Genomic DNA, 12,239 nt, shown 5'->3' on the forward strand with positions numbered 1-12,239 from the left:
ATGAACTAATATCTGATAAAACGAATTGAGCTATCAACATCTGGTAAATAGGTAAATAAAAGGATGTGATTATACAATAATAGTTATGCTTAAGGGAACACATGTTATTTTTAAAAATTCTACAATTTTCATCCAACATTTATAAATTTTAAAGTACATAAACACGACTACAATATTATCTGTACAAAATTTGATGCTATTAGGGATAATAGTTTAGAAATTATGTTTTTTAAATATATTTTATACTAGCCGTACCCGTGCACTCCGCTGCACCCGTTAGAAATAAATATAAAGTAACTATATAATTAAAATAGGACATTTGATCCAGGGAAAATTCGTGTTTGATAGAAGGATAAATCGTTTATTATGTTACTTAATTTAAATTTAATTAAAGAATTAAAATGCGATCATTTTGATCCAGAGACACTCATTTGGTCATAAAAATTAGTTTAGGAAATACAGGAAACGAATATACAGAATAGCCTATCAAGTTTTCTGTACATAAGAATCTATTTTAATCTTACCTGTCCTCGATTCACTCAGGAGTTACTGTGATAACATTATAGCATTATGTCCATCTAGAGAAACTACACTTTCCAATGGTGAATTAATAATTAATTATACAAATCGGTTAATTTAGCTTCCGATATTACTTCATAGAAACGCAGAAACATTATCTGTAGGCTATCTTTCATAGCTTTCGATTGTTGCTGTCCAAAGCCCCTTATAGACGAAGTCATTTGTTTTTTAATTCATTATACGGCCTTAGATGGCAGTTATTTTAATTTTAAAACTCATTTATCTCATTAAATATCAGTCCTATCAAAATTGTTCAAAGAATAAAACTTATCGGAAATGATTTTCAAAGAAAAATTTTTGTTATGTAACATTTTTCATAAAAATCAATAATAAACGAGATATTTCGATTTATTTAATTCAGGCCCCCTTATAACTCCGCTTTTAAATAATGTATTTTGAATGCCATATAGCCTAAAATCTAAGTTACAACGAACTTAATTTATATTCTAATTTTCATCGAAATCCGTTCAGCCATTATTGCGTGAAAAGGTAACAAACATACAGACAGACAGACATACAAACAAAAATTTCAAAAAAGCGATTTTCGGTTTCAGGGTGGTTAATTATATATGTTAGGACCAATTATTTTTGGAAAATCGAAAATTACCAGAAAAATTTCGGCTACAGATTTATTATTAGTATAGATTAACGTCACTAAAAAGGCTCCTTGCTCGTTGTTAGGTGCCTATTGGTCTACAATGAAACAATACGCAAAGCTCTTGAAAAATAAATTTACTTCATATTTTCAATGCAAAAGTATTGTAAAAATTGCACAGTAGGTATTTATATTTTTTGTTAAGTTTATTCATACACGCTTTAATATCTGTGGTCACTAAGTGTTTAGAATCTTTGGGTATACCAGGAGGCAGTTTTTACTATTAATTGTTGAGTACCTGTTTCTATTGTGTGTTATTCATGCTTGTGTTCATATAACTGATTATAAATTTTGATTAATGTTTGTGATATTGGTGATTGAGGCGGTGATGAATCATGGCATGTAAATTTCCAATCCGGCATTTGCCTTTGTGACTGAGGAAAAACATAAAAACTTCAGTCAAATTAGCCGGCCACGGGGTTTGAACCCGGGATCTCTCGAATGCGTGTCTCAAACGCTACTGAGCCAATTCTCTCGGTAATATTAAGAATTCTAAAATATGTCTGTAAAAATATGTATGCAATGTACATGTGTTAATTGTGTAACAGAACTTCGGAAATAGAAAAGACTCGACTTCTCGTCTTTTTTTAATTTTCTCGATTCTGTTATACAGGATGTTCCAGAGGTGGTGTTACAAACTTTCAGGGATGATGGGGAAGGGCACATGTATCAATTTGAGATAGGGAACCCTGGTCCGGAAATGACCGAGTCGAAAGTTACAAGCAAGAATAGTTGTGTGGAAATGAAATAATTTTATTCCTCTGTACACCTTATTTATGTGTATTTATCTGTACATCTTACACATACTATATTCATCTGACGTTGTTTACGTTGTCTACTTACAGTATTCCATTCAGTGCGCTGTCTAAGGGGTGGGGACAGGAAACTACACTAAAGCAATGCAGATAGCGTAATGTGTAACGGACATGGTCGGTCCTGATATGCACGTCTGTAGACAGCAGTGTATGTGTACAAGTTGCAGTGTCCAGTCGATCAGTCCTAGTGAAATGGAGGAACACGAGAGCGGAATAAGCAGACCTGATTTTCGAATACGGATGTGCCAATGGGAACAGTAGACAAGCTCACAGATTGTATCGGGGGCAAGTACCCACGTAGGAGACATACGGCCCATACCATCTTTCCACGACTGTTCCAAAGGTTAAGGAAAGGAAGGCACGTGGTGCCAAATTACAATTCCAATTCCACCCAACTATTTTTGCTTGTAACTTTCGACTCAGTCATTTCCGGACCAGGGTTCCTTATCTCAAATTGATACATGTGCCCTTCCCCATCATCCCTGAAAGTTTGTAACACCACCTCGGAAACACCCTGTATAATGTAATTACCACTGTTTTATCGTAGTATACTACAAACAAATGGTCTCGTCTGAATGCTTACTTAAACATTTAATTCATTGATTAAAGTTCTCGTTAACACTTTGTTAAAAACATAAAATTTACTCTGTCACACGTTAAAAGTGTTAAAATTGTTTAAAAAGGTATTTACCTTCGACATTTAATTACTTTTGTAAAGAGACAATTTCCTTATATGCAAAACAATTAGCGAATATGTGGATAATTTAGACTAACTTTTAATCAGTTCATATTAGCTTCAAATGTTCATGTTGACTGTCCAGGAGATATCAGTTCACTGGATAGGAATACCATACAGAATGTGAAGAAAACGATTTGGACAGATATTCTGAAGAATTGTGACGACCCAATCCAAACACAACACAGTCGCTTATTAATGAATGTGCAGATGTTAGTACATGTTAAGTTACTGTAATTATTGTTAACGCATGACTCTTCATGTTCAGACGACAGGTAACCTGGATGTAATGGTCTACATTCATGGAGGAGGCTGGTTGGCTGGAACCGGAAGCTTCGTGGGACCGCAACTTCTGCTGGATCGCGATGTGGTTTTGGTAACCATCAACTTCAGGCTTGGACCACTCGGTACGTTTGAAGTTATAGTTGCCACGTTGATTTTGTCCTTGATGTGTCAGTTCGTTTATGTACGAATTTCCTACTTTGTTTAAAAATCATTTGTAGAAAGCATTGTTTTACTTTCGAACTGTCTTCGACAACTCTTGCTTAAGGGTCCCGATATTATTCAAACTATTTCGTTTATATGACGTCATTCCATTTTCAACCAATGAAGTGTAATGAAATTTTGAATTCCAACCAACCGCAGTCATACATAGCGATAATTTCTGCAGCTCGATTTGTCGCTATCAATTTATCGGATGGTCGTTCTTTTGTTTAGTCAGTGTCGCCACCTGTTTCCACGTAAATCGATGATCATGAATCCATTGTAGCGAAATCCTACTTCCACATCTACATCTTCATCTCCTAATTCCATGTCCATTGTATCTAAAGAAAACGATACTCCTCTATAACAACTGTTCATTTAATTAATGTATTAATTAGGTTATTTGTATTATACTATAAAATGTTTAAATTAAATTATGATTTCTGCAGATAATGAAGACGCGTTTCTTTTATAATAACAAGAGAAAAGCGCAGTACATGTAATTAACATTGTTAAACCTGTATTTCGATTTTCTCAATTGGCATTACTGAATAACATTCAATTTATTTATTGCAATAATCGTTATTTATCTATTTATACTTCACAATGTCTGAATAGGTTAAGTATTCATGAATATACAATTATTAACATTTTGTGAGCGAATTTTAGGGATATATTATTTACATTTTTATTTTATTCACGAAATAGTCCTAATAAATGTCACTCGGGGTCTGAGATTTCCCAAATAAAGCCACTCGCTTCCTCGTGGATTTATCGGCAAATCTCCAACCTCTTGTGACATTACTATAGATAATTTGCATTTTCATTTTCATAAATAGACATCGAAAGTTAAGGCACTAAAAATGATATTTTAGGCGCCTAAAAAGGCTCTAAAAACAACAAAAATAGGGCAATAAAAAGCATTAAAATTATTATATTGAATCACTCATAATTCATAAAGTAAACATCCATAAGACCATAAGTAACTGATCAAAGTACACTGGAAAAGTAGTTCCTCTATTATACAGAGTGTCTCTAAATTAGACCGACAAAATTAGGTAGCAGATAGATAACCTTCGTGGAAGCATATTTTGTTAAGGAACCCATGGGCTGCGACGCTTCGTTTCAGTGCAAGAAGGCGGGCACGGATAATCACTCTTTTCAGTCCAAGAGGAGTGTGTCATTACTACTATCACTCGGTTTGTTTACGTCCGGAGCCCAGTATCATTTGGTATCGATTATAGCACGTTTGTTTACTTGCATTGGCACGATCTCTTGTTATCCGTGTTATTCGTCTACGTAGTTTAATGCTTGTACTGCACTCATTCTGGTGTAATGTTCAGTAGAGTTTAATGCGTCGTTGGTTTCGTTTTTCTGTACGTTTTTTTTCTTTGTTTGGATTAACACACAGAATCGCTTGTTATTTGCACATACTTACTTTATCCCGACCTGTAATTCCTTCTTGCACTGAAACGAAGCGTCGCAGCCTATGGGTTCCTGAATAAAATATGCTTCCACGAAGGTTATCTATCTGCTCCCTAATTTTGTAGGTCTAATTTAGAGACACCCTGTATAGACTTGTTTCACTTGTACTTATTCATCCACAACTTCACGTCCATAATTTGAGTTACAATAAACAACAAACAACTTTTCAAGATTAACGCACAAACTTCTATCACGTTTACCGAACAAAATCAGTTTATATGCTGAAAAAGATCTCTCAACGTATAATGATGTGACTCGAGCATACATAAGCACTACCATCCTGATACATTAAACCCCCCCAGGAAGCTCGCCGCCATTTCCACTTAGCACATTATACACAGAATTAATGGTTTCTTGACATAAGATTGTTTAGCTTTTCACATATTTTAGTAGCATTCCTGCCAGCAGCTCCTTGTAATTTTTTTTTGCAGACAAAAAAATAGGGGCATGGATTCACACAAGGACGGACTACTAGCTTCCAGTTGTTGAATAGTGTCTACTTACTTACTGACTTTTAAGGAACCCGGAGGTTCATTGCCGCCCTCACATAAGCCCGCCATTGGTCCCTATCCTGAGCAAGATTAATCCAGTCTCTATAATCATATCCCACCTCCCTCAAATCCATTTCAATATTATCTTCCCATCTACGTTTCGGCCTCCCTAAAGGTCTTTTCCTTCCGACTTTCCAACTAACACTCTATATACATTTCTGGATTCGCCCATACGTGCTACATGCCCTGCCCATCTCAAACGTCTGGTTTTAATGTTCCTAATCATGTCAGGTGAAGAATATAATGCGTCAGTTCTGTGTTGTGTAACTTTCTCCATTCTCCTGTAACTTCATCCCTCTTAGCTCCAAATATTTTCCTAAGCTCCTTATTCTCAAACATCCTCAATCTATGTTCTTCTCTCAAAGTGAGAGTCCAAGTTTCATACCCATGAAGAACAACCGGTAATACATCTGTTTTATAAACTAACTTTAAGATTTTTTGACAGCAGAATGGATGATAAAAGCTTCTCAACCGAATAACAACAGGCATTTCCCATATTTATTCTGTGTTTAATTTCCTCCCGAGTATCATTTATATTTGTTACTGTTGCTCCCAGGTATTTTAATTTTTCCACCTCTTCAAAGGATAAATTTCCAATTTTTATATTTCCATTTAGTACAATATTCTCGTCATGAGACATAACCATATACTTTGTCTTTTCGGGATTTACTTCCAAACCTATCTCTTTACTTGCTTCAAGTAAAATTCCCGTATTTTCCCTAATCGTTTCTGGATTTTCTCCTAACATATTCACGTCATCCGCATAGACAAGCAGCTGATGTAACCCGTTCAATTCCAAACCCTCTCTGTTATCCTGGACTTTCCTAATGACATACTCTAGAGCAAAGTTAAAAAGTAAAGGTGATAGTGCATCTCCTTGTTTTAGCCCGCAGTGAATTGGAAACGCATCTGACAGAAACTGGCCTATATGGACTCTGCTGTATGTTTCACTGAGACACATTTTAATTAATCGAACTAGTTTCTTAGGAATACCAAATTCAATAAGAATATCATATAAAACTTCTCTCTTAACCGAGTCATATGCCTTTTTGAAATCTATGAATAACTGATGCACTGTACCCTTATACTCCCGCTACTAAAGTGAAATGTGCAATGAAAATTCCCTTGCCTAACAGGGACTCGAACCCGGATTGCATGCGTGACAGGCTGAAAGTCTGACGACTCAGCTACAGCAGGGGACTTTGACTCGGTAGAGAATGTTACTTGTTAAAACTAGTAGTACAGGCCTAGGCCTCTGTGTATTTCTTATAGAGAATGGGTATGTAAACGCTTGTAGGATTCCTGAGTACTGGAGATGCCGTGTGTCCCGGCAACAATGGACTGAAGGATCAAGTGGCAGCACTTCTCTGGGTTCGAGACAATATCGCATCGTTTGGCGGGAATCCTGGCAGTGTCACGATATTCGGAGAGAGTGCGGGCGGCGCCAGCGTACATTATCACCTGCTATCACCAGCCAGTCGAGGTGAGGACGATAGAACTCACGTTTTAAGCATACATGGATTGCCCTAAGTATGTAGGGTACTTAAAAGACTAGCAGGCTTGTTACAAGCAAAATATTACGACGAATTTTCACATGCAAAACAAAATGCTGTTGCTGTTTGTTATGGAACTAAGAAGACTCCTTATACAGGGCATTGTCCACACCTGTGGAGTAACGGTCAGCGCATCTGGCTGCGAAACCAGGTGGCCCGGGTTCGAATCCCGGTCGGGGCAAGTTACCTGGTTGAGGTTTTTTCCGGGGTTTTCCCTCAACACAATACGAGCAAATGCTGGGTAACTTTCGGTGCTGGACCCCGGACTCATTTCACCGGCATTATCACCTTCAGACGCTAAATAACCTAGATGTTGATACAGCGTCTTAAAATAACCCAATAAAATAAAAATAAATAAGTAAAATATACAGGGCATTCGAAAAGTAATGGCAACATAGTTGCTATTTCACAATAAATTTATTTAGATTACTTTCGGCATTAGACACATAAAATATAGTTTCCTGCCATATCAACAATACGTTGCCAAATTCTTGGGAGATGGCGGACTCCATCTGCAGCAGCATTTCTGGACGTCTGTCTCGTTGATTGATCCATGGCTCTTTGGTTATCAACTCTTGATTGAAAACGAATGCCTCGCTTCTATCCACCCATCTTGCAATAGTTCATTGTGGTAGGACTTCTCTCCCACAAGATTCTTGTAATGCTGTAAAGCACTGGGTTGTATTTTTCCCTTAGATTTGAGATGAGCCAGACCCAACCATCCGAGGTCAACAAAGAAAAACAACAAATTTATGAGCCTACTATTCCGTATTTTCGAGAAAAATATCAGATGGAAGGCACCTGGGAAGTACATGGTTTAATGATCGGAGCGAGGGGCACCATCCCACGATCAACTGTAAACACTATCAAAACATTTGGAATCCATGACATCATTCCAAAAATAATTACTTCAACCATTAAAGGGTCTGTGGCAATTCTGAAAAATCATTTATACGGAATATCATAATACCCCCCCCCCTTTTCTATTCGTTAGTGTGTGATTGTTACAAATATATGTACAAATTTATTATTTCTTAAACTTAAGCTCCTAGTTCACATTTCAATTTGGCTCATCTATCTTACTGTAATCATTACTATTCTTATATGTGTGTTATTCTGTGTTTTTGGCAACCCAGGATGCCTGGGCAGACTATTTCTTGAAATAAATTATATATATGAAGCACCTTTGTTCATACTTACTGAACATTTTTAGGGCGGTGTTACTACAAACCAAAAACAGTCCCTGATTCACAAAATATGGTTACCTAAAGACTTTTAATATTCCACACTTGTGCAACAATCGCTCCTCTATTACATACTAAAAGATTCCGATGCTCACCGCTAGGAGCGCTGACTTACAGTATTGTTGCCATTACTTATTGAATGCCCTAGGCCTAGTACAAGGTTATGCAAAAGTGAGTTACATTTTTACGTCGCCATAACCTTTTTTAAGAATTAAGATATACACAAAACAAGAAGACACATACTCCTAAAGATATGAGGTTTACTGGATTCAATTTAAATGTTGAATATGTCAGCCATTTTCTTCTTCAACAAGCAACAATCTTTCTTCTATGTTGTGAACCGCATTTGCTAGTAGATCTGGTGGAATATCTTCAATTTGTTGCGAAATTGCATATTTTAGTTCGACGGTAGTCGTAGGTTTTTTTTTTTAGTTGGTTATTTAATGACGCTGTATCAACTACTAGGTTATTTAGCGTCGATGAGATTGGTGATAGCGAGATGATATTTGGCGAGATGAGGCCGAGGATTCGCCAGAGATTACCTTGTATTCACATTACGGTGGGGGAAAACCTCGGAAAAAACCCAACCAGGTAATCAGCCCAAGCGGGGATCGAACCCGCGCCCGAACGCAACTTCAGACCGGCAGGCAAGCGCCTTAACCAAATGAGCTACGCCGGTGGCTCGCGGTAGTCGTAGGATTAGTTATTTTTTTTTTATTGGGTTATTTTACGACACTGTATCAACATCTAAGGGGATTAGTTAAAAAAAAACTCTGTCTTTTAAATAACCCCACAGCCAAAAATCTGCTGGATTGATATCAGGGGACCGCGCTGGCCAGGTGTTAAGTAAATTATGTTTTGTACTGAACTTTCGCATGCCATTTGTTAAACATCTTTTACGTTCATAATGACACTGAACAAGACTAATTCGATCTTGTAAAGTCAAAACCATTTTAAAACACAGTCAACGATAGCGATTTAAAAATTCAATAAGAAGTAAATTACCTTTGAAACATTGTAAAAAAAACCTGTTACCATGTTAACCAAAACAAATGAGTGATAAATAAACAAATTCCGTTGTTGGACACATACAAATGTGTTACAATTTTGTGTATAGGTCTACGATAATTAAAAAAAATGGTATATCTATTTCAAAATGTAATTTACTTTTGAGTAATCCTAAATATTAGTGATTAGCTTAAAACTATTATTATTAATTTGAAAATTATAAAAGTGTAACTTTTTAAATGAACTTTATCTAGGACTGTTTCACCGTGCGATTTCTGAAAGTGGAACTTCCCTCGGACTTTGGGCTTTCGCTCCTAACGGCTCTTCAGTGCACCATACGAGGAAAATGGCTTCTCTCTTGAGTTGTCCAGAGAAACCTAGCAAGGCACTGATGTCCTGCCTCAGACGGCGAGATGTCAAAGACATTATCAAGACTGACACCGAATTCATGGTGAGTGCGTAGATTCTCATAACCTTAAATGAAGCTGATCTTTCCAAACATTTTCTCCTTTTAATCATCGTCCGCCAACAGATTTTGTTAGGTTGGAGTGGAACCGGTCTGCATAGGAACTCTCTGTACTTCATACATACGTGATCAGACACTTAAATTAAGTACTGAAATGTGATTGTTCTAATCCATATTAGTTCGCAAACCAGTCTGTAAAATCCAGATTTTGAGAATTTTTCAATTTTAAATTGTCTTAAACCCTATTTTTAGAAAAAAATATAAGTAATTTTGCAGCATATGGAAAGTTATCTACATGAATAATGAACAGGAATGCGAATGTCTGTTATCGTTGCACTGCCACTTAATGCATTCGTAGCTCCCTGACCAAGTAACTGTTAACATAATTTTTTATTGCACATCCGCGCTTTTACATTATGTGCAATTGAATTAAAAGCTTATTACGTAGTGTCACCATTTTGTTTCGGCACACACTAGTAGCAGTTCAGGCATTAGTATGTCGCTACATGGTATTATCACAGTTACGAAGCTTGAGTTGTGAGGGTGCTAGGAACAATAGACTGTGCCGGTACTATTTTGCATTGTCTGTAATGAGGCGATATTAGCGATCCTTGTGGTTAGCAACTATCTATGGATGCATATTTACTACGATTTGAGCTTCGTGACTGTATATGTTACTGTAAATGTACGAAGATCGGTAAATCTTAGAATTTACCGGTATAACCTAACATTTACCGTTATAGTGCGGTAAAATCCCAAAATATCTTATTAGATGCATACATTTTGAACTTTTGCCAAGAAATGTTGGTAAATCTCAGGATTTACCGGTGCGAGCTGGTAAAAGCTAGATCGAAGAATCCAGAACGGAGAATCTCGCCTTCGTTGTGCAGATTCAGACATGTTTGCAGGGGTGAAGCGGTTCCGAGAGGCTGCCAAAGAAGGTCTTGAAATGCAAGCGAAGAAAATGAAAGCAGCTACTTGTAATAAAATTCCAAAATTTTTAGTCGGATAGAATGTGAGAATCGAAGTACCGGTGCAAAAATTGACGCAAAATCAATAATATCAGTGATCATAAATATTTAAGATGAGTTTATTAACTTGGTACCAAAGCTGGCAAACTGAAGTCATTGTACTCTAGGAACCAACTTATATTGTGTAAAGAAAATTGTATCAGCATTGAAGAATTAGAAAAAAAAAAAAAAGAAGAATTAGTGTACGTTAAGTGGTTGGTCAATTATCTTTCGTTGGAGGACAAGGATTCAAAAAGTGAAAATGTTTAAAAAGTGTTCAACAAAAAAGTGCTTCATAATGTTTGTTTTACTTTATATTTTGTGGACTAGACTCTTTGAGGGGATGTAAAGGCTTTGTTAATTTTTATATGAAATACTATAACAGACAGTAATTAAAATTATAATATTTTTCATTATTTTAATATAGAATATTGTTTATTATACTCACATTACAATGTATGAATATTTAAATAAATTAAAAATAAATACAAATTATTTCAGTCATTTCTGAGGTGATTTTTATTTATGTTTTTAAATATATCCTAAAACAATAATAAAAGATGAATTGGAAATAGATATGTAAAAGTGCGAAGAACGGAAAATCTTAGTAAAGATTCTTTTTTCTTCTTTAATACGATTTTACCACAGCTGATCGGTATCTCCTGAGATTTACCAACATCTCTTGGTAAAAGTTCAAAATGTATACATCTAATAAGATATTTCGGGGTTTTACTGCACTGTAATGGTAAATGTTAGGTTATACAGGTAAATTGTAAGATTTACCGGTCTTCGTACATTTACAGTAACATATATACTAGACTGTGGTATTATTCTCTCTTACAGGAGTGGAGCATAGACCCGACTCTAACTTTCAGGCCGGTTCTAGAGAGTGAAGTTGCGGAACCGGATCAGATTTTCCTGCCAGCGCATCCTTTAAATCTGATCAAGAGCTCCAGCAACGTGCCCTGGATGACAGGCGTCACTTCCGCCGACGGTGCATTTGTAGCTTCCAGTAAGTGTCCCAATCAGAAGCAAGTATCTGCTTGCCGATTACCACCAGACTTTCAATACACTCGTACAGGGAGGAAGTGATAAAACTGCAGATTGAAGGTGGTAATAGTTGTTGTTTAGTATTATTATTATTATTTATTTATTATTGGGTTATTTTACGACGCTGTATCAACATCTCAGGTTATATAGCGTCTGAATGAAATGAAAGTGATAATGCCGGTGAAATGAGTCCGGGGTCCATCACTGAAAGTTACCCAGCATTTGGTCGTATTGGGTTGAGGGAAAACCCCGGAAAAAACCTCAACCAGGTAATTTGCCTCGACCAGGATTCGAACCCGGGCCACCTGGTTTCGCGGCCAGACGCGCTGACCGTTACTTCACAGGTGTGGACGTTGTTTAGTAACTGTAATACATTAAAATACATAAAAATATATATGAGTTTGTAATTAGTTAATTTGTAATCGGTTAATTAGAAAATTATGCTGAATGTCTGTGTAGTTTGGCAACAGCGCATCGCCGGCTCACATTCGAAAGTATACACGCACTCGGTCTGAAGAGCAGAGTTCCGTCCCTTAGTCACTCCAGTAGGGATACCACGCCTCCTAATGGCAGGCAATAACGATATGTTTTATTAGACTATTTC

General features: G+C 36.6%; 1 protein-coding gene across 1 annotated transcript in view; it reads left to right on the forward strand.

The window, feature by feature from the left end:
• Window positions 1–12,239, forward strand: part of LOC138708566 (uncharacterized) — a 60,454-nt gene that overhangs the window by 36,285 nt on the left and 11,930 nt on the right. The window contains exons 13-16 of the mRNA XM_069838682.1: window positions 3,054–3,192; window positions 6,602–6,787; window positions 9,364–9,560; window positions 11,429–11,597. Of these exons, the coding sequence (XP_069694783.1) occupies window positions 3,054–3,192; window positions 6,602–6,787; window positions 9,364–9,560; window positions 11,429–11,597 (691 nt within the window). The remainder of the gene's footprint in view (window positions 1–3,053; window positions 3,193–6,601; window positions 6,788–9,363; window positions 9,561–11,428; window positions 11,598–12,239) is intronic.

Source organism: Periplaneta americana, chromosome 11 (genome assembly GCF_040183065.1).
Source record: "Periplaneta americana isolate PAMFEO1 chromosome 11, P.americana_PAMFEO1_priV1, whole genome shotgun sequence".
Taxonomy (NCBI): domain Eukaryota; kingdom Metazoa; phylum Arthropoda; class Insecta; order Blattodea; family Blattidae; genus Periplaneta; species Periplaneta americana.